The 22,190-nt window shown below is 64.1% G+C and overlaps 3 protein-coding genes across 7 annotated transcripts in view; 1 reads left to right on the forward strand and 2 right to left on the reverse strand.

Moving 5' to 3' along the window:
• Window positions 1-2,955: 2,955 nt before the first annotated feature.
• COX19 (cytochrome c oxidase assembly factor COX19) lies at window positions 2,956-6,506 on the reverse strand. The gene is made up of 3 exons (XM_080672232.1): window positions 6,371-6,506; window positions 5,949-6,060; window positions 2,956-3,638 (listed from the first exon to the last, which is right to left on the reverse strand). The coding sequence occupies exons 1-3, from the start codon at window positions 6,450-6,452 to the stop codon at window positions 3,563-3,565; spliced, it is 270 nt and encodes an 89-aa protein (XP_080528358.1). The 5' UTR covers window positions 6,453-6,506; the 3' UTR covers window positions 2,956-3,562.
• Window positions 6,507-14,331: 7,825 nt separating this feature from the next.
• Window positions 14,332-19,210, forward strand: CYP2W1 (cytochrome P450 family 2 subfamily W member 1; the record flags this gene model as incomplete). The annotated part of the gene is made up of 9 exons (XM_080674040.1): window positions 14,332-14,505; window positions 15,127-15,289; window positions 15,476-15,625; window positions 15,692-15,849; window positions 17,604-17,777; window positions 18,115-18,253; window positions 18,343-18,527; window positions 18,760-18,901; window positions 19,014-19,210. The coding sequence occupies 9 exons, from the start codon at window positions 14,332-14,334 to the stop codon at window positions 19,208-19,210; spliced, it is 1,482 nt and encodes a 493-aa protein (XP_080530166.1).
• Window positions 19,211-21,473: 2,263 nt separating this feature from the next.
• CHLSN (cholesin) overlaps window positions 21,474-22,190 on the reverse strand; it is a gene marked incomplete at its 5' end in the record, with an annotated part of 70,659 nt that continues 69,942 nt past the window's right edge. For 3 of the 5 annotated variants that reach the window (XM_080677046.1, XM_080677048.1, XM_080677049.1), the window contains one exon: window positions 21,476-21,935. In XM_080677046.1, coding sequence (XP_080533172.1) covers window positions 21,750-21,935 — 186 coding nt within the window. In that variant the 3' untranslated portion in view covers window positions 21,476-21,749. Of the gene's footprint in view, window positions 21,936-22,190 lie in introns of all 5 variants that reach the window. The other 2 variants (XM_080677050.1, XM_080677047.1) reach the window with 2 other exon arrangements.

Genomic DNA, 22,190 nt, shown 5'->3' on the forward strand with positions numbered 1-22,190 from the left:
GCAGGGGACGTGGCACCTTGGGGCCCTGAGTGGGGTCTGCGAGGGCCTGCGAGGGGACAGCAGGCTCCAGCGAAGCTGCTGCTGGCCCCTTCCCTCGGGGAGCTCACCTCTAATGCTGCTGGGCCTCGGGGTGCTGGCCATCCAGGTCCCAGACCAGGAACACCTGCCCGTTACCAAACGCTCAGGCCTCATGGCTCCTCATGGCTCCAACGGGAGCGACACCTCCTGCAGGTCTTCGGGGCGGGAGGCCCCCTCCCAGGTCCAGCACCAGGAGGACCCCTGAATTCCCGGTGAAGCTCAGGGCATGGGCCAGGCCTGAGCATTCTAGACCAGCCCCACGGAGCACGCCTGGCCCACAGACCCTCCAGGCGTCCTCAAACTACAGCCCGCAGGCCACATGCGGCCCGCCGAGGACATTGATCCGGCTCGCCGGGTGCCACTGCCTGTCCTGCTTTAGCAGCCGACGCGTCCCGGGCCCGCAGTGCGCATAGGAATTTGTTCATAGGTTTTTTTTTAAAACTATAGTCCGGCCCTCCCACGGTCTGAGTGACAGTGAACTGGCCCCGTTTAAAAAGTTTGAGGACGCCCGGCCCGTGTGGCTCAGTGGATGGAGCGTCCGCCTGCGGACTAAAGGGTCCCAGGTTCGATTCCGGTCAAGGGCATGTACCTTGGTTGCGGGCACATCCCCAGTGGGAGGTGCGCAGGAGGCAGCTGATCAATGTTTCTCTCTCATCCATGTTTCTAACTCTCTATCCCTCTCCCTTCCTCTCTGTAAAATATCAATAAAATATATTTAAAAAATAAATAAATAAAAATAAAAAGTTTGAGGACCCCTGAGCTACACCTTGGTGCCCAGCTGAGCGTGGTGGGCGCCACCAAGGGGTGGCCCCCCTAAGAAAGTAAGGGGTGGGCAGCATCTTGCCAGGCCTCCCGCAGGAGGGCTGACCTCAGGGAGCCGAGGCTGGGGGTTCTGTCCAGGAGGGGGCCCCTCCTGCACCATGTGTGGCACACAGCTGTGAAACGTGATCTGTTCCTCCGAAGAGACTCAGAACTTTATTTCCAGAATTATAACAAAGCTCATGTCTGGCTGCATCAACAAGGGACCCCTGCCCCTCCCGGTCTCACCTCACGCACACCTATAAGCCCTCCACTGGGTCCAGGCTCCAGGCTCCAGGCTCAGGCTCCGGGGTCAGGCTCCAGCTCAGGCTCCAGGGTCAGGCTCCAGGGGGTGGGGGAGAAGCCCTCTGTGCTGGGCCACCCAGGCGGCTCTGACCACCCCGGCTTGCCGCTCCATGGAGCCCCTCACCAGCCCTTGGTGTGTGGCGGCTGCCAGCAAGGCCACACTGGATTCCACCACAGAAACCAGGACAGAGGAGCTGGGCTGTGCTTATGGCTGTCAAATCACAGCCACAGGCACCTCATTTATAGACGACATAAAGTCACAGTAAACACGAGCTGCTCTGGACGGACGGCTTTACTGTTTCTGTAAAAACAAGCCGTGCTTGTTGTGAACCGGTCGTGAAGAGAACGAGGAGGGGAGCCAGCGCTGTCGGCAATGCCGGCCCGGACAGGTGCGTGTCGCTGGGCAGGACCCCGACGTGCTCCCCCCCCCACCCCAAGAGGGGGCCGCGTCACACGTGCGCTGGCTGGTTCCGACTCCCGATCCCGTTTACCGGGAGCTCAGGCCTGTCCTCGCTGTCAGCGCCCACAAAGCAAGTGCCACAGGTCCCGGAAGAACGTGAGATGCCACCCATGCCAGGGCGACCCGGTCAGTGCATCCCCGGGTCCTGTCAGAGGCAGAGCGGGAAGACGGGAGGGAGCAGAGGCAGGGAGGAGGGAGGCCGGGCCATAGGCCCAAGCACGAGGCACCTCCCGACGCCGGAAAAGGCAGGAGTCTCGCCAGAAACCCCAGCAGACGTGGCCCCTCGGTGTTTCAGGCTCCAGACCCATGTAACACACCTGCCTTCTTCCGCTATCCGGTTTCTGGGGACTGTGCGGAGGGAAAGGGCCTCCCGAGGGCTGGGCTGTGGCTGCAGTGGAGGGGGCACAGGGCAAGGGATGAGGGGGACCCAGCCCTGCACCCCGGCTCCCAGCCACGGCTCGTGTGGATGAGGCCGGGCGGACATAGACGGAGGAGGGCGTGGGCCCGGCCATGCTCCCGGCTCCCTCCCCCGAGCCCTGGGAGAGGCCCTGAGGTGCGGTGCCTCTCAGCACTGCTGTCTCTGGGGACAAGGGCGCTTCACACACACCTGCTGGCAGCTCCCCCGTCCTGTGTCAGTGCCAGGAGCCGTCCTGTGTCAGTGCCAGGAGCCGCCGCCATCTATTGGCACGCGGCTATGCTCAGCATGGCCCTCCGCCTGCCTCCCTGGCTATCACCCCTACTTCAAATTCACCGTGTGCGTCAGAAAGAGAACCTCCCCATGTCCACAAAGTTCAACTACAAAGAGTTTGACAGTATTTTTTCGTTTTGAGACAATTCCAGACTTCCCCAAAGCTACTAAAATGGAAGTGCCACACGCCCAGTTTCTCCAAACAGCATCTTACGAGACCACAGGACAAGGCGGGATCGCCTCGGCCACCGACCTGCAGACCCTCAGCCGAGGCCTCCCGCCCGACCCCCCGGCGGGGCCATGGAGCCTGGTGCCCGGGACGGCCCGGGAGTCCTCCCGGCCCAGACGCTCTGAGCAGCACTATGCTTCCTCGTTGGGCAAGGCGCTCGTAGACCGAGGTTACACACTTGGCAAGAAAGCCACCGACGTGACCTGAGCCTTCTCGGGGCATCAGGGTGGGGTGCTCCCCTCTGGTCGGCCCAGGGGCGCCTCTGTGCACGGGGCGCTCCATTTGGGGACCCCCATGGCCTGGCCCCGAGTCAGAGCTAAGCTGCAGGTCGGCGGCCATTGTCGTAGCTGCCGGAGTTCCCTTTTGTACAGACACACGGGTATTTCTAGTTGATTTCCTTTAAACTTCCCTTTAATCTGGTCAACACAGACTTTAATTTTGTAATTTATTGGGAGAGAGACATCGGTTTGCTGTTCCCTCCTCACTGGTTGATTCTCGTACGTGCTGACGGGGACCGAACCCACCACCTTGGCGCACCGGGACGGCTCTACCCAACCGAGCGCCACCAGGGCCGTTTCCGCAGCTTCTAACGTCTTTCCCACGTTACAGGTGCTCTTGGTTCTGCTTTTTCACTGTTTTGTTTTTTAAAAAAGGGAAAGAAAACCACTTTTCCAGGGAAGTTTTCTGAAATTCACAAACGTCCAGTGTTATAAGATGCGGCCGAGTGTCCACTCACAGTGAGACTCTGTCACCGTCATGGGCCTCCCAGGTGACAGGAAGCGTCACACGTGCATTTCAGACAGAACTCACTCGGGGGAGGATCACCCCCCAAAGTGATCTGGGGGCTGAGGAGGAGCCCTTCCCGGCGGCGAGCCCCGCCCACCGAGGTGCTCCGAGGGCACGCGGGCGCCCCTTTCTCAGTCACACCGAGTGACCCTCAGGGTGAGAGGTCAGCGCCACGGCTCCGTCCCGATGCCCAGCCCGGTGGTCTTCCCATGAGAATTTAGTGTTTGTCTGTCTTTCCATCCATCAAGTCTCCAAACCCCAGTTTTTCCAGTGGTTCTTGTGCCATCAGTTGCCTGAAAGACAGACGGACAGGTGTCAGGTGGAGGGAGGAGAATGAGGGGCGGCGCCCAGGCCCCAGGCTGCCATCCCACCCGAGGGACCTGGTCCCCACCAGCCTCCTGCTGTTCAGGCGCCGGGACAGGTGCCCGGGAGCCCGGGGCCCCTCCCGCCTACCACTCCCACGCAGGGGAAGAGCTGGGTCTGCGTTGTTCTGTCTGGGGAGGCAGCTCTCAGAGGCCCTGCTCACCTCCGGACGTGCCGGTACCTGCCACCCGCTGGCCACCATCACTGCCACCCCACCTTCCAGCACTGAGCGTGTGCACCCTACACCCCCAGCAGGCGAGCTGGACACCTGTGACCACCCGCGATGCTCAGACACAACTCCGAAGGTTCTGTGGGCCTGTGTGCGCTGGCCATGCTGCTGAGAAACACACACCGCCCGGCACCCAAGCCTCGAGTCCCCGCTGCCGTCCCCACGTGGAAAAGCACGGGAGCTGCGTCACGCAGCCAGGAAGCTCGGGACTTGCTCTCAGACTTGAGCAAATGGAAAGGGGGGATGGGGATGGGGATGGGGATGGGGATGGGAGAAAAATGGAGAAACGGGGCAATTACTGGCACTGGGGGACAGGGGCAGGGCTCACTGGACTGCTCTGTACTCTGCACATGCTGGACAATCTCCACTGCAAAAAGCCAGAATCCACTTACAAAATAGAGTCTACGCGGAGGGCAGACTAAGTAATTTGTGTCCCAGAAGGGCTGGACAAGCTGGTAGGTAAGCTCCTTGCTTACCACACTTGCCACTACCAATGTGGACAGTCTGTGTAGTCGGTGGTTTCAGATTACACCTGGGAAGGAGCTCCTGGGAGAGGCAGCCAAGGGGCTGGGCGGGGCCTGTAGCTGGGAGACAGGGTGGGCAGGCGGCAGGGAGGCCAGGTCCTGGGAGCCTGCGGCACCTGCAGGCCGGCAGCTGGGAAGCCAAAGTGGCTTGAGGCTCAGACAGCAGCGCCATTTGTCCCCCGGCACCACCGCCCTCTCGCGTGGCCTCTGAACTGTGTGCTGGCTGGGAGGTGTCCCCGACCTGGCCGGGTGGTCAGGGGCAGGTAAGAGAGCATCCTGGGCTCTGAGGGGCAGGCTAACAAAACCTCAGGGAAATGTCCGCGGAACAGCCGGCCGGGTCAGCAGCGTGGACCGGCAGCAGGTCACAGTAATTCCAGGGCAATGGCTCACACTCCAGCCAGGCCCAGTCACACCCTCTCGCCACGTCCCGGTGAGGAGGGCGCCTGGCCAACAGTTCTCGGAGCTGCGGCCCGACTTCCCTGCCGTCGGCGGACCCAGGACCCCCAGGGACACACTCGTCCTGAAGCCTGAGAACCCCCTAAGCGGCAGGGGGAACCCCCTGCAGGCTCAGTGGATTCTGGGGGGAGATTACTTTGGTTTACCCAGTGGGGGGCCCTGGAAGCCAAGGCCTCCGCTGGCCTGGTCGGAGAGGCGGTCAGGAGCAGGAAGGGCCAGAGACCAACACTGTGGTGGTGGTTAAGCAGCCAGTTTGGCTCAGGGAATAGAGCCAGCATCCGCCTGTGTCAGGGCGTCTGCAGGAGGCAACCATCCATGTGTCTCCCTCACATCGACGTTTGTTTTTGTTTTTTTAAAAATATATTTTATTGGTTTTTTTTACAGAGAGGAAGGGAGAGGGATAGAGAGTTAGAAACATCGATGAGAGAGAAACATCGATCAGCTGCCTCCTGCACACCTCCCACTGGGGATGTGCCCGCAACCGAGGTACATGCCCTTGACCGGAATCGAACCTGGGACCCTTCAGTCCGCAGGCTGATGCTCTATCCACTGAGCCAAACCGGTTTCGGCTGGACGTTTGTCTGTCCCGCTCTCTCCCACTCTCTCTAAAAAATTTCAATGGAAAAATACCCTTGGGTGAGGATTAACAAGTAATAAGTGGCTCTGCCGATCTGGGGCGCAGTCGGGCAAGTCATGCACCTCCTGCTGCCTCCCGACACCGGCCACCTTCCAAACGGCACAACACAGGGTGGGCCAAGGGGGTGGGAGGTCACTGCACCCACAGCCTTGTCTTCTCACTCGCTCTCAAACCGTAGTGACGGCACCCACCCAGGTCTGCAGAGAGGATGCTGGGAGGAACGCAGCCCGCGCAAGGTGCCCCGAGGGAGAAGTTCCCGTGCGCATGCGCCGACCCCAGCTTGGGCGGGGCGGACACGGGGCCGCAGGGGCCTCTGGGAAAGCAGCGTCCAGGGGGAGACGGGGCGCGATGGGGGCGGGGCCTGAGCCTGGGGGCGGGGCCGCCCCGTACTTGCCTCTCCATCCGGCACTCTAAATAGTCTTTGGATTCGTGCCTGCACAACGCGTTTTCGAACTTGTTTTCGCGGAGGCACCTCATGAACTTCTCCTGGAAGCGTTTGCATTCACCTGGGACGGAAGCGAAGGCAGCATTTTGTCTCCAAAGCGCCACGGGCCGCGCGCACACGGCAGCCTCTCCTTCGGGCCACGCCGGCAACGGGCCGACCCACGAGGCGCGCGCCCCGCGGCCCGGGCTGTGCCTGAGGGGCCCCCGTGAAACGCTGCGGGCGGAAGCACCGACTCTTCCCCCCGAAGCCCTGACTTGCCCGGGGAGCTTAGCAACCGCAGACCTCTAAGCCGAGCGGAGACTTAGGTGCTGGACATCCCGCGAGACGCGCCGGCGGGCGCCCCCCGCGGCCCGAGACCCCGCGCCGCTCACCGAAGTGGTCCAGCGGGAAGCTGCCCTTGTCCGGCGGCCGCGGCTGGAAGCTCTTGGACCCGAAGTTCATGGCTGTAGACATGATGGTGGCGCCGGAGCCTCCGAGGGCGACGCACGCACTACGCAGGCCGCCGGCCGAGCGCCGAGCAGACCCCTAGCGAGCGCCGAGCGCGTCGAGCGGCCCTCGCAGCAAGGCCCCGCCCACCCCGCAAGGCCCCGCCCCCCGCCGGGCCCCGCCCTCTCCCGCACAGGCTCCCCGCCCCCCGCCGGGCCCCGCCCACTCCCGCACAGGCTCCCTGCAGCGTGCTCTGCGAGGCCCCGACCCCAAGAGGGAGCCGCTTGTTCTTTTATTTTATTTTATTTATTTATTTATTTATTTATTTATTTATTTATTTATTTATTTATTTATTTTTAATTGTTTGAAGTATTACAAATAGTAGTACATATGTCTCCGAGCCTACTTGTTCTGCCTGGCCCTCTCCAGGCCCAGCCGCTCCGACCCTCCCAGCAACCCAGCGGCGGGAAACAAGCTCAGAGAGGTTCAGCCACTGGCCTGAGGACGCACAGCTTCAGAACACACCAAGCCCCAGGGCAGGCTACGGGCCGTCCTGGCCCTGGCAGGCTTCAGGGATGGGTGGGGGGTGTCTCCCTGGCGGTGTTATGTACGCCGGGGCCTGACCGCCACTCACCTGGTGAGAAATGCAGTGACGGAGGCGGCTCAGGACGACAGACATTGAATCTGCGTCTGGAGGGGCCCGCAGGCTGGTTCCTTCTGCGTGGTGCCTCTCCCCTTTTTTTATTTTTATTTTTTAAATAAAATTTTATTCGCTTAAGATACATTTTTATCTTTAATATATTTTTTATTGATTTTGGAGAGGAAGAGAAAGAGAAAAACATTGGTGATGAGAGAGATGGAACTGAGGCATCGAGCCGGCAACCTGGGCACGTGCCCTGACCGGGAATCAAACCGTGACCTCCTGGTTCATAGGTCAACGCTCAACTGCGCCTCTGGGCTCCCCTCTTTTCTAGTGGCTTGGATGTAGACCCATCACCTGATCTCTGCCCATCCTCACCTGGCCTCTCCCTGTGGGCGTGTTGGGTCCAGATTTCCCCACTAATCCTTGGCATAGGGCCCACCCCCTAAGGACCTCACCTAGGCTGTTCCTCCGGCCAGGACCCTGTTTCTGCGGCATTGGGGGTTTTGTGGGAACAAGGGCATCGTGAAGAGGCAAGCCCCTGGCCGTCATTCTTATTGCTGTGGCAACAATGACAACAGTGAGAGGCTCAGTGGAGACCCCAGTTCTCCACCAGCCCTGAATGCTGGGCACCCCCACACGGTGCCTCCACTTTTTCACTGAGAGATGGGGAGGTGGGTCCCCGCCGCCTGTGATTCTGCTCCGTCCACGTGATTACCAGTCACAGCACCAAGGTCCTCGGTGCACAGAGCTCACCAGCTGGCCCCTGGGACTCACTCTTACCCCCAGATCCCTGCCGGGACCCAGCACCTCTGCTCCTTCGGGGTCAGGAGGAGCAGCCACCTCCAAACACTGGCTTCCAGGCAGGTGCCTGCCAACAGGCCCCACAGCCCCACCCCAGGGCCAGCTCCTCCTCAAGGCCTGGCTTGGGTGCCCTCACCCGAGGAGGCCCCCCACCTTGTCGGGTCCCCTCTGCAGGGGCCATTGCTGGATCTGGTGCCTGTGGCTGCACCTGCTCTGTGGGGGGAGTGGAGGGAGCAGCACAGAGCGGGCACCCCGTGTTAGTGGGTCCACAGGGACACCCCAGGCTGCTGGACACCCACTCCAGTCGTCTGGGCCCTGGTCGGCCTGGGGCTCTGGGCCCACTGACAACTGCAGAAGGAAAATGGCACCTTGTTCTTGTCACATAAACAACCGTTTCACAGGCTGGAGCCAGGGCCACACACAGTTACTCATTAATCGTTTCCAGGGCCGGGACAATCGCGGCTTTATTCCCAGCAAGCCGCACTTCCCCCTTGACTGGATGGAACCACTCAGCCGTAGAAGGGGCAGCCCCACCCCCTGCCCGCAGCCTCCGCCTGCTGGCCCTGCGGGGTCATGACCCCGAGGTGACAGCCAGCTTTTAATGGACTCCTCTGTGGGGGACGGGGATGCGCGGAGGGACTCATGTTTTTGGAAGCCCTCTTGGGCGCAAGGCTGTTTCCCAAGGGTCCTGTGGCCAGAACGGTGCCTGGCGCAGCGGCATCCAGTCGATGGTCCCTGAAGCGTGACCCTGGTGGTGTCTGTTCTCATCCTCGTCTCACACGGGAACAGAGGCCAAGTCCCGGCCGGGAGCCTGTGGACAGGTCGGGCCAGACTCGGGCAGCAACCCCTTGCTTCGCTCATGAATCCACAGCGGGGGCAGACCAGCTGGGGTGGCTCAGCCTCAGGTTGGAGAGCCCCCTTTCGGACAAGGCACCCCCGTGGCCCCGGGTGCGGCAGCGTCGGTGGGAACCTGACCTCACCCATCACAGTCGGAACATCTGCCGGAATCTAACAGGCAGCAACCCCGGCTCAGGGATCCCGTTTCTCGGGATTGAGCGTCCCTCGCAGCTGAGCACAAAGAAATTTGCCCACAGCCGAAACCGGTTTGGCTCAGTGGATAGAGCGTCGGCCTGCGGACTGAAAGGTCCCGGGTTCGATTCCGGTCAAGGGCATGTACCTTGGTTGCGGGCACATCCTCAGTGGGGGGTGTGCAGGAGGCAGCTGATCGATGTTTCTCTCTCATCGATGTTTCTAGCTCTCTATCCCTCTCCCTTCCTCTCTGTGAAATATCAATAAAAAATATATTAAAAAAAAAAGAAAGAAATTCGCCCACAGGTATTTTTAGCAGCTCGTTCCGAGGCCCGAGGCGGGCGGCGTGGCCTGAGGCGGGATGTGGCGGAGGGAGGAAGCAGCTCCTCTCCATCCTCACCGGGAAGGTGTCACACCCGGACCTCTGCGCTGCCCGTCCAGGACCTGCAGTGGACGGAGGCGTGAGGAAGCACACAGGTCGCTGAAGGTGCAGGAGCCAGGGGCACGGCTGGTGGGGGCGGGGTTCCCCGTCACTGAGCCTGGGGAGACTTCGGGCCCTCCGCTGTGTGCCTGTGAGGGAACCCGGCAGAGTGGGTCGGCTTTGTTGTGGGTTGACCGGTGGCCCCACGAGAGATGCGTCCACCTGGTCTCTGCAGCTGTGATGAAGGTAGGAACCCGGACGCGGTGGCCCTGGAGGAGGGGGGCCTGCACCCCAGGACGAGGGCTCCTTAGGAGGCAGAGCGGAGGGGCACACAGACACAGGGAGAGGAGCCCTGGCATGTTGGGGGACACAGAGGAATGCGGGGCCACCAGGAGCTGGGGCCACAGAAGGTCCTCCCGGAGCCCCCGGGGGCCCAGCTCTGCCCACACTCAGCGGCCAGGTAAGGGTCTGCTCTCGGCCCAGTCTGTGGCTGCAGCCCCCGGACACTCGCCCCGGTAGGGCCTGGGGCCACTGGGAACCTGGGGGGGTGGGAGGGGCACTGGGTGTGCGCTGGGCCCAGACACCCCCATCTGAGGCCTCCGGGGCTTCCCCCAGGCCGGGCCCTGTGGACACCCGGACAGACCAACTCCACCCCAGTCAGGGCACAGGCCCCTCAGCCGCCCCAGAGCGGGGCCAGGGCTCTGGAAGGGCTCACTGGTGCCAGGACCCCCTGAGGAATGGACTTGAGGGCAGTTGGGACAGACTGTCCTGGAGCCCTGCCCCTCCCCTGGCTGGGGATCTGGGCCGATTGGGGCTCCCCAAGGTGACAAAGCTGTGTGACTTCCCAGACTCGGGTCATAGGTCGTGGCCTCTGCCCCTTGATCCTCACTCCCAGAGTAAGGGTCAATCCTGAGACTTGATGGAAACTCTGGGGACCCCGCCCTGACCCCCCTTACCTGCCAGTGTACCAGGACCTCTCAGCTGAGCCCCCACTTCCTCCTCAGTGACACGGGCCCCCTCCAGGCTGCCAGGAGGAGCTGAAGGCTCCATGGCAGAGCGGGCCAGCACCCGGCCAGGGGACGGTCCCGGCGTCCCACCTCAATGCCCAGGGCTGCACAGGCCTGGGCCCCCAGGCGGCACCCGCCTGCAGGAGGAGGCCGTGCAAGACCCCGGACCCCCCGGACCGGGTTCCTCGCCTGCAGCCCCCACCCGAGGCCCAGCAGGCGCACCTGGACTCAGGCTTCACACAGGCCCAGGCCCCGCGCAGGCGGCTCCTCTGGGAGGGGACCCTGTGACCCGGCTCCCAGGTGGACCCGCTGAGGACCCCGGGCCTTGCTGACTCCTGGGGGCCCCGTCTGCCCGAGGGGGTCTCGGAGGCAGAGTCACTGCCACGTTGGCTTCCGGGCCTTTAAGACCCTGCCCCACCAGCTCCGCCCTCTCTCCGGGCCGAGCCGCACACACAGGTGCTCAGTCAAAGCTGCCAGTGGAGTGCCCGTCCCGGAGGGCAGGACCCAGCCACACGCCTGGCAGCAGCCGGGGTGCGGGGAGCTCGGCCCAATGACCGAAGCCCCAACAGTTAGCTAGCCCCCCATCTTCCACGTGCAGTGGTCTCCCCCCCATCTTCCACGTGCAGTGGTCTCCCCCCATCTTCCACGTGCAGTGGATCCCCCCATCTTCCACGTGCAGTGGTCTCCCCCCATCTTCAACGTGCAGTGGATCCCCCCATCTTCAACGTGCAGTGGTCTCCCCCCATCTTCAACGTGCAGTGGATCCCCCCATCTTCAACGTGCAGTGGTCTCCCCCCATCTTCAACGTGCAGTGGATCCCCCCATCTTCAACGTGCAGTGGATCCCCCCATCTTCCACGTGCAGTGGATCCCCCCATCTTCCACGTGCAGTGGATCCCCCATCTTCCACGTGCAGTGGATCCCCCATCTTCCACGTGCAGTGGTCTCCCCCCATCTTCCACGTGCAGTGGTCTCCCCCCATCTTCAACGTGCAGTGGTCTCCCCCCCATCTTCAACGTGCAGTGGTCTCCCCCCCATCTTCCACGTGCAGTGGATCCCCCATCTTCCACGTGCAGTGGATCCCCCATCTTCCACGTGCAGTGGTCTCCCCCCATCTTCCACGTGCAGTGGTCTCCCCCCATCTTCAACGTGCAGTGGTCTCCCCCCCATCTTCCACGTGCAGTGGATCCCCCATCTTCCACGTGCAGTGGTCTCCCCCCATCTTCCACGTGCAGTGGTCTCCCCCCATCTTCAACGTGCAGTGGTCTCCCCCCCATCTTCAACGTGCAGTGGATCCCCCCATCTTCCATGTGCAGTGGTCTCCCCCCATCTTCAACGTGCAGTGGTCTCCCCCCCATCTTCAACGTGCAGTGGATCCCCCCATCTTCCACGTGCAGTGGTCTCCCCCCATCTTCAACGTGCAGTGGATCCCCCCATCTTCAACGTGCAGTGGTCTCCCCCCATCTTCAACGTGCAGTGGATCCCCCCATCTTCAACGTGCAGTGGTCTCCCCCCATCTTCAACGTGCAGTGGATCCCCCCATCTTCAACGTGCAGTGGATCCCCCCATCTTCCACGTGCAGTGGATCCCCCCATCTTCCACGTGCAGTGGATCCCCCATCTTCCACGTGCAGTGGTCTCCCCCCATCTTCCACGTGCAGTGGTCTCCCCCCATCTTCAACGTGCAGTGGTCTCCCCCCCATCTTCAACGTGCAGTGGATCCCCCCATCTTCCATGTGCAGTGGTCTCCCCCCATCTTCAACGTGCAGTGGTCTCCCCCCCATCTTCAACGTGCAGTGGATCCCCCCATCTTCCACGTGCAGTGGTCTCCCCCCCATCTTCACCGTGCAGTGGATCCCCCCATCTTCCACGTGCAGTGGTCTCCCCCCATCTTCCACGTGCAGTGGATCCCCCCATCTTCAACGTGCAGTGGTCTCCACCCCCATCTTCCACGTGCAGTGGATCCCCCCATCTTCACCGTGCAGTGGATCCCCCCATCTTCAACGTGCAGTGGTCTCCACCCCCATCTTCAACGTGCAGTGGTCTCCCCCCATTTTCAACGTGCAGTGATCTCCCCCCATCTTCAATGTGCAGTGGACCCCCCCATCTTCAACGTGCAGTGGTCTCCACCCCCATCTTCAACGTGCAGTGGTCTCCCCCATCTTCAACGTGCAGTGGATCCCCCCATCTTCAATGTGCAGTGGTCTCCCCCCATCTTCAACGTGCAGTGGATCCCCCCATCTTCAACGTGCAGTGGTCTCCACCCCCATCTTCAACGTGCAGTGGTCTCCACCCCCATCTTCAACGTGCAGTGGTCTCCCCCATCTTCAACGTGCAGTGGATCCCCCCATCTTCAACGTGCAGTGGATCCCCCCATCTTCAATGTGCAGTGGTCTCCCCCCATCTTCAACGTGCAGTGGTCTCCACCCCCATCTTCAACGTGCAGTGGTCTCCACCCCCATCTTCAACGTGCAGTGGATCCCCCCATCTTCAATGTGCAGTGGTCTCCCCCCATCTTCAACGTGCAGTGGTCTCCCCCATCTTCAACGTGCAGTGGTCTCCCCATCTTCAACGTGCAGTGGATCCCCCCATCTTCAATGTGCAGTGGTCTCCCCCCATCTTCAACGTGCAGTGGTCTCCCCCCATCTTCAACGTGCAGTGGTCTCCCCCATCTTCAACGTGCAGTGGTCTCCACCCCCATCTTCAACGTGCAGTGGTCTCCCCCCATCTTCAACGTGCAGTGATCTCCCCCCATCTTCAACGTGCAGTGGATCCCCCCATCTTCAACGTGCAGTGGTCTCCACCCCCATCTTCAACGTGCAGTGGTCTCCCCCCATCTTCAACGTGCAGTGATCTCCCCCCATCTTCAACGTGCAGTGGTCTCCACCCCCATCTTCAATGTGCAGTGGACCCCCCCATCTTCAACGTGCAGTGGTCTCCACCCCCATCTTCAACGTGCAGTGGTCTCCCCCCAACTTCAACGTGCAGTGGATCCCCCCATCTTCAACGTGCAGTGGATTCTCCACCCCCCCCCCCCGCGTCCCACAGCCCTGCGGTAGGACAGGCCGCGGGGGCAGTAGTGCGCACCCCCACCGCGGAGGAGTGCAGTGTAGTGAACGGGAGGCGGGTAGAGGTCTGTGGTGGGGCCCAGGCTGTGGGGCCGGGCGGGCGGCCTCTGTCGGGACAGGTGGCGGGAAGCAGGCCCGGCCAGTTCTGGTGCCAACAGCTTCCCGCCCCTCCTAGCTCCTTCCCAAAGCGGTGCCTCCTCGCCTCCCTGCCGGGCCGCCGGGCTCCGGGAGACAGCGTGTGGCCCAGGACGAGGGCTCGTAAACCGCCACCTGTCACCCGCCAGCCGCTGCGGGGCCGGCCTCTGGGCGGTCAGCCCGCCCTGTCCTGGCACAGGCTGGTGCCTCAGCCCCAGGTGACGGAGCCGACAGCACCGAGGAGCAGCTGTCACTCAGGGCCGCTCCCTTAGGGCCGGGTGGAGGCCCTGCTGGCGACCTGACACCCTGGGATCAGAGGTGTCTGCGTGCAGACCCTCGAGGACCAGCCCCACTGGCCCACGAGAGGGGCTGGGTGGACACAGGTGGTGGGGGGTGGGACAGGCCCAGGACCTCATGGCCACGGGGCCACGGAGGGAGGCTCAGCCGGGAAGTTGGGCACCCCCTTGAGAGCCAGGCCGGGCCCCTAAGCCCGCAAGTCATGGTTCCGATGGGGAGACTGAGGCAGAGGCGGGGGCCGCCCGGAGGAGCAACGGGCCACCAAGGTCCTCTGCCCCCGCCTGTCGGGACGCCCATGCACAGGGCTGGGACCTGCCCCCTCAGCCCCCACCCGCCCCCTGCAGACTCGACCCCACATTCCACACACGCCTGTCGCTTTAAGCCGCCTGGCTGTCCCCTGCAAACTGCTTGTTCCACATTCTCGGGTGGTGGGTGTGGGGTGCGGCACGCCCTCTCCGAGGCCTATAAGGCGCAGGGCGGGACGGGGGGCCCCACCGCCGCGTCCTCATGGCCCTGCTGCTCCTGGGGCTCCTGGGCCTCCTGGGGCTCTGGGCGCTGCTCTGCACTCGCTCCCGAGCCCCACGCCTGGCCCCACGCTGGCCCCCCGGGCCGCGCCCGCTGCCCCTCATTGGGAACCTGCATCTGCTGCGGGTGTCCCAGCAGGAGCGCTCGCTGATGGAGGTAAGGGGGGGCGTCCTGAGGCGTGCGACGCCCCTCGCCCGAGGAAGCAGAGCCCTAGTTCTCTGGGACCCCTGTGGGTTAGGAGGCTCGTGGTCCAGCCAGGCACTGGCCTGGTAGGGACACGGGGACCCAACTGCCCGCCTGCCTGGGGAGGAGAAAGACTCCACTGCACGTTGAAGATGGGCCATCCAAGGAGCAGAGAGCCAGGAGGACTTCCTGGAAGAGGCAGCATTTGGAGAGACCCTGATGCAGGGGCAGGTTCGGGGCAGGTTCAGCGAGGTTGTGGGGATAGACGGGGCGGGGACTGGGACAGGGCCCCCAAGGCCAGCGCTTGCTGGCATATTGTTCTGTGCCCTCATACCGGCCAGGGGAGGTCAGAGTGAGACACACCGGCCCGGCGGGCCCTTCGAGGGGCGGGGCCTGGGGGAGGCCCCAAGCTTCCAGCGCGGCCACCCCAGTGCACAGCCCTCAATCCTGCCCCCGGAGCGTCCCCCCAGGAGGAAACACCAGGATGGCCACACCCAGCACCACAGGCAGTGTCCCTTCCAGAGGGTGCAGGGGGCTCTGTGGGGTCCGCTGTGTGGCTCCCGGGCCTCTCCTCATGGGGCCCCCCACTGCCAGCTCTCAGAACAGTACGGGCCGGTGTTCACTGTCCACTTGGGAGGCCAGAAGACGGTGGTGCTGACCGGCTACAAGGCGGTCCGGGAGGCCCTGGTGGGCACGGGGCAGGAGCTGGCCGACCGGCCCCCCATCCCCATCTTCCAGCTCATCCAGGGGGGCAGGGGTAGGTTTGTGGTGGGGAGAGGGCCCCACAGGTGGGGAGGGGCAGTCATCAGCCCTGCTCTTCGGGGGGGACAGGGTGTCCATGGGGGGTGGGGGTGGGGACCTTGCACACCGGAGGGGAGGAGGCCAGCCCCCGGAGAGAGCGGGACAGTGAGCGCCTGCCTCTGGGTCGCCCCGGGGCCTACAGGCATCTTCTTCTCCTCGGGGCCCCGCTGGAAAGCCGCGCGCCAGCTCGCCGTGCGCACCCTCCACGGCCTGGGCGTGGGGCGGGGGCCCGTGGCCGACAAGGTCCTGCAGGAGCTGCGGTGCCTTGTGGGGCAGCTGGATCAGTATGGAGGTGAGTGAGGGCCGGGGGGGCCCCTTCCCTAGGGCCCCTCCCCACTGAGGCCTGTCTCCCCCGCAGGCCGGCCCTTCCCGCTGGCCCTGCTGGGCTGGGCTCCCTCCAATGTCACCTTCACACTCCTCTTCGGCCAGCGGTTCGACTACCAAGACCCTGTGTTCCTGTCCCTGCTGGGCCTCATCGATGATGTCATGGTCCTGCTGGGGACTCCCCGCCTGCAGGTGAGAGGTCAGAGGTCGCCTGAGACGGGGGAGGGGTGCCAGGGCCACCAGCCAGGAGAGGTGAGGTCGGCCAGTGAGGTTCCCAACCTTTTCTGGCCACACCCCCTGAGCGTCTCTAACATCCTGATGCCCACGTGACATAGAATTCTTTTTTTTTTTTTTTTTAATATATTTTATTGATTTTTGCAGAGAGGAAGGGAGAGGTATAGAGAGTTAGAAACATCGATGAGAGAGAAACATCGATCAGCTGCCTCCTGCACACCTCCCACTGGGGATGTGCCCACAACCAAGGTACATGCCCTTGACCGGAATCGAACCCGGGACCCTTCAGTCCGCAGGCCGATGCTCTATCCACTGAGCCACACCGATAAGGGCCATAGAATTCTTATTATTCAAAAAGCGAGCTCCCATTTGTGGGGAGGAAGCCTCAAAGGCCATGAACGTGGTCTGCACACGCTTCCAAAGGGCAGGGCGTCCGTGAATGAGGAAAATAAAAGAACGGAAGGAGAGCTGAAACACTGAGGGAGAAATCCCTAAGAAACTGTTAAAATAATAACGATACGAAGAGACATGAGAACACAGCCGAGTTCCAGAACGTAAGAGAACGGAAATGCACCAACATGTCACAAAACCTATTTATAAACTGTACACGAGGCCCCTGGGACCATAAGAAACAAAGCACTCAGTTAACAACTCATTCTCGGACTGCCCCCCCTAAATATCAAACTGGCCCTGGTGGGGCGCGCGCCCCACGCTGGGAACCACTGGCCTAGAGGCAGGCAGGGCTCCTGGTCCTGCGCCCACACCGCGGACCCACCACTGGGGTCCTCGTCACCCCTCCCCACATCTCCCACCGCGAGGGCCAGGGCTGAGGGTGGGCGGGGCCCGAGGGGGGGGGGCCTGACACCGGGACCTCTGTCCCACTCCCTTCACAGACGGGGGCGTCCGCGTCCTGACCCAGACGCCGGGTCATGTGCTCATCCTGTTCCCCACCCAGCACGGCAGGTTGGCAGGGTGAGCGCCGTCTGAGCCGTGCCCACAGGTGCCCACAGGGGTCTGGCCTACAGGTGCCCACAGGGGTCTGACCCGTGCCCACAGGTGCCCACAGGGGTCTGGCCTACAGGTGCCCACAGGGGTCTGACCCGTGCCCACAGGTGCCCACAGGGGTCTGGCTCACAGGCACCCCCGCCGCCTCCCCATGGCCCGCACAGGGCTGGGAAGGGCGTCTGAGCCCTAATTCTGGTCGGGGGAGCAGGTGGAGGGGCCGCTGTGTCCCCGACAGGCAGAGTCACCCCTCAGGACGCCGCAGGCTCAACGCCGGCACCAAGGCCCATGGTGGAGCCACCGGAAAACGGGCTGGCCGCTCCGCAGCCGGCAGCCAAACGCTCTAGCCCCCGCCCCGTGCTCCCGGGACACAGCTGTGCAGGCACAGCGAGCACCCAGTGGGCGCCGACTGCATGCCGACCCGGCTGGCCGGTTCAGAGGGGCCGAGGGCGGAGCTGAGGCCTGAAGGTGGCAAACTCCGCCCTTCCAATGGCAGCGGCTCAGCTCTCCCACGGGGCAGCCCTCGCCCTCCAGCCCTCGCCCGCCGCCGGCTTTGGCGGGTGGGGAGCCAGGGGCAGTTAGTCTCAAACTCCCAGGCGCCTCCCCCGGCCCTCGGACAGGCTTCCTCCGTCCCCGCTGTCCCGCGACCTGGGGCTGTGGGGACGGAGCCTCACCCGCACCCTCACTCGCTGTCTGCCCGCCCCCCCCAGCTGTTCAACATCTACCCCCGGCTGGGGGCCCTCCTCCAGCTGCACCGGCCGGTCCTGAGGAAGATCGACGAGGTGCGGGCCATCCTGAGGGCCCTCCTCGAGGCGCGGCGGCCCCCCGCACCCGGGGGAGGCCCCGTGCACAGCTACGTGGACGCCCTGAGGCAACAAGGCCAGGTGTGGGCCAGCCCCCCTCCCCCCCAGGCCGGGGGCACCCGGGCCCCACCTGGTCCTGCCACGCTCCTCCCCCGCCGCCTGGGGCTTCCCTGAGCCTTGGTCTCCACCTGTGAAAGGGTTCCCGTCCCGCCTCAGGGCAGCTGGGAGGAAGGGTGGGGGGGGGGGAGAGGGGCAGCTGGGAGGAAGGGTGGGCCCCGGCCCCCGCCCCCCACCCAGCAGGTGCTCAGGGATCCCGGCCCTGCCCTTCCCGCCAAGTCTGGCTTCTGCCCTTTTCTGGAGCCCAGAGCTGGGGGCCCCTGGGGCAGCCTCCGTTGAGCCCTGCCCCCCGGCCCTGCAGGGGGGAGACCCCGACGGCTTGTTTTCGGAGGCGAACGTGGTCGCCTGTGTCCTGGACATGGTCATGGCCGGCACCGAGACCACCTCGGCCACGCTGCAGTGGGCAGCCCTCCTGATGGGCAGGCACCCAAGCGTGCAGGGTGGGTGTGCGTCAGCCCCGGGGGGGGCAGGTCCCCGGGGCCCAGGGACGGAGGCCCCCAGGGACACTGGTGCCCCCTCTTGCCTGCAGACCGGGTGCAGGAGGAGCTGGACCGGGTGCTGGGGCCTGGGCGGCCACCCCAGCCCGAGGACCAGCGGGCGCTGCCCTACACCAACGCCGTGCTGCACGAGGTGCAGAGGTTCATCACGCTCCTGCCCCACGTGCCCCGCTGCACGGCGGGCAACACCTGGCTTGGCGGCTACCTGCTCCCCAAGGTGGGCGGCCAGGCTTCGGAGGGGCGATTCGGGGTGCCCTGATGCCGGGCTCACGTGGTGGCAGGGAGGGCATCAGAGCAGTAGGCCTGGGCCCCCCGGGTGGTCTGGGGTTCCCTGTGAAATGGGATGGCGCAGCGAGTGCGGGGTCCACCCTCCCTGGACCCCGTCAGGGCTCCTGTCAGGGCCTGAGGGGGCACAGGCACCCCAGCCAGCCCCGCTGCTCTCCCCGCAGGGCACACCAGTGGTCCCCTTGCTGAGCTCCGTGCTCCTGGACAAGACGCAGTGGGAGACGCCCGGCCAGTTCAACCCGGGGCACTTCCTGGACGCCGACGGGCACTTTGTGAAGCGGGAGGCCTTCCTGCCCTTCTCTGCGGGTGCGGCTTGGAGCCGGGACCTCGGGGACCTCGCCAGGACTCCAAACGCTCCTCCCTCCCCCCCCCCCGCCCCCGGCTGGGAGCTGATGCCCCTGCCTCGGTTTCCCCACAGGCCGCCGCGTCTGCCTGGGAGAGCGCCTGGCCCGCACAGAGCTGTTCCTGCTCTTCGCCGGCCTCCTGCAGAGCTTCCGCCTGCAGCCCCCGCCCGGCCTCAGCCCCGCTGGCCTGTGCACCGTGCCCACGCCCGCCTTCACCATGCGGCCACCGGCCCAGGTCCTGTGTGCAGTGCCCAGGCCCCAGGGGCGCTGACGGAGGCGGCCTGGCCTGTGCTCTGGGCCCGGGGGGGGGCGGCGGGGGTGTGTGGGGGGGTGTGAGTCACTGCCCCTGGTGGCAGCCTGGATGGACGGCCCTTTGCTCACCATAGCCCTGTTCCACAGTGTGACCACAGGCCCGGCAGCTGCCCTTAGGCCGCAGCGGGCCACGGAGGCAGGCCATCTGCCAGGCCCCGCACCCCAAAACTGGACCGCGTCCCTCCTCTCCCAGAGCAGCCAGGGTCCCACCCCTTTTCATCTGCCCTTCCCCCCGGCCCCGGGTTCAGCCGCTGCGTCTGCACCAGGACCCCCATCAGCCCTTCCCGCCCCTGTGCCCACTGGGGCAGCCTCTCCTCCCCAAGTCTGTCTGACCCAAGAAACCTGCACCCCCCGCCCTGGGCCCGAGTCTGTGCCATCTCCTCCGTGAAGACAGGCTGACGAGGGCGCAGCCAGGCCCCAAACGAGGCAGTGTGGGTGCATCCTCCTGCAGTGGGAACAAGTTAATAAAAACGAAGAGTGAGCTGGGCCAGTGTGGCTCAGTGGTTGAGCGTCGACCTATGAACCTAGCAGGTCACAGTTCGATTTCCGGTCAGACATGCCCAGGTTGTGGGCTCAATCCCAGTGGGGGGCAAGAGGCAGCTGATCAGTGATTCTCTCTCATCATTGATGTTTCTCTCTCCTTCTCCCTTCCTCTCTGAAATGAATAAAAATATATTTAAAAAACCCCACCAAACAGTGAGCCACTGCGGGGCCTCCCTTCCCTCTTCACCATGGAAACCTGACCTGGGATGGGGGCATCCGCCGGCCACACAGACGGGACTCGACTGCCGGCCAATCCTCGGAACTGCACGCAGTCTGGCCCTGGCCCGGTGCAGACAGGCCGCCCCATGGCCTCTGCATGCGGGTGGGAGGGGCACAGGCTGACGCAGGACGATGGTGGGCAGAGGGCTCTGATCGTCTGTGCCCAGCACCCCTCCTGGAGGTGCCCTTGGCCCAGATCTGCCTTTGGCTCTAGCGCTGGCCCTTAGCCTCACCGCAGGGGCCCCCCCAGGTCCCCCAAAACCAAACTACTGCCCTGGACTGTGAGCAAACCCTCCAGGGCACTCAGGCGGCGGCCTCAGCTCCCAGGGCTCCGAGGGGCGGCGTCCATCGCAGCGGAGCCCTATCTGGTTGCTCAGTGGTCAGAGCGCTGGCCCTCTGCGTGAAGTGTCTCGGGTTCCATTCCCGTCAAAGGCATGTACTTCGGCTGCAGGCTTGATCCCTGGGCCTGCTTGGAGTGTGTGCTGGAGGCAACCAATCGATGTCTCTCTCACATTGGTATTTCTCCCCCCCCTCCCTTCCTCTCTCTAAATCAGTGGAAAACTGTCCTCAGGGGAGGATGAACCAAAAAACCAAGACAAACTCCAGTGGAGCGGGGCCACCCACCAGGCAAACCCAGGGCTGAGAGGGGTTGAGGCTCTCAGTCCCGAAGCCCCTCTGCCGCTCTGCCTGTAGTGTATGTGTGCAGGCGCGCAACCATGTGTCCCTGCATGTGCATGTGTGAGCATGCATGTGTGCGCAGGCATACATGCATACACACGTGTGCACAAGAACAGGTGTGCATATGCACACACACGTGTGAACATGTATAGGTGTCTGTGCATGTAGTTATACATACCAGTACATGTGTGCACACGAACAGGTGTGTATATGTACACGTGTGCATGTGCATATAGCTGTGTGTGTACATGTGTGCATGCCTGTGCATGTGCGATCAGGACTTCAGCTGCACCAGTGGGCAGTGGATGGCCCCAGGTTGCCACACAGCACGGTGGGAGCTGACACCGGGGTGCTAGATGGGAGGGTGGTGTGACCCTCCGAGACAGGGCTTTGGGGTGCAGGTGAATAGACGCTGAGGCCCCGTGGTCAGCAAGGGACTGACCCTGGCCCTGACTCCTCCCCTCGCCCCGAATGCGGCCTCTGGTGCTCGGCGCTCAGCCCTGTGACTCCCGGGTCCAAGGCACGCACTGCCCAGGAACAAGGAACGCAGGTCCGTCTTCACGCAGACGACAGCAGGTACGTCTTCCTCGTGGGCGGCTGTGGGAGGGCAGCTCCATGGTCACTGCGGCCACTGCACAGGGCCAGCCCACAGGAGGGCCGTCCTGCAGGAGGAGGGCCAGGTGACAGACGCCCGGTGCGTCTGGGGCGGGCACGGCAGGGACAGCCCGGTGGCCGCACTCTCCCTCAGGAACACCCCTCCCAACCTGCAAGCAAGCGAGGAGGACAAGGACGAGAGCCGTGGCCGCCGTGGCCGCTTTATTGGAGGCACAGCCAGTCCCCCTGGAGCCGTGGTTTGGCCCGAGCAGAGGCTCCACGGGGCCAGGCGGGGGCAGGAAACACGTGGCCTGCATGAGATGGCCCCGGGCCCATGCGGGGCCCACCTGGACGGCCTGCAGCGGGCGGGCAGGGAGCTCTGCCAGCCTCTGGGCCCTGGTAGAAAAACAGGCTGCTTCCGGGCCCGAGGGCCGCGGGGCTGGCACCTGGTGGGGGCCCTGGCCCTAGGAGAGCAGCTGCAGCACCTGCCGGGCGCGCCGGCTCCTCTCCAGCAGGGGGTGGCCCGGGCCGGCATCCGCCTCGTCCAGCTGCCGCATCAGGGCCTCAGCCTTCTGCACGGTCAGCTCCCTTGCCCGGCCCCTCAGGCCCTCCAAGTAGGCCAGCAGGGTGGGGAAGTGCTGGTCGGGGACCTGTGCAGGAGCGACGAGGGCGGTCAGCAGCCAGGCGGGGGGCCGCTGGGCCGAGGGGACCGAGATGCCTGCAGCGTGGGCCCTGGGTTCCGGCCCTGCCACTGGTGCCTCAGGCCCATGGCGCTGCCCAGTGTGCTCACGGGGACCGAGGGCCTGGGGGCGGGCGCAGCAAGGGGAGGGGTGCGGAGAGTCCATCTGCTGCAGGCCAGCCCGCCCAGGTTCTACTGTAACTGGCCCAGCACAGAAGGGAGGGAC

This window comes from Plecotus auritus (genome assembly GCF_963455305.1).
Source record: "Plecotus auritus genome assembly, chromosome: 6".
Taxonomy (NCBI): domain Eukaryota; kingdom Metazoa; phylum Chordata; class Mammalia; order Chiroptera; family Vespertilionidae; genus Plecotus; species Plecotus auritus.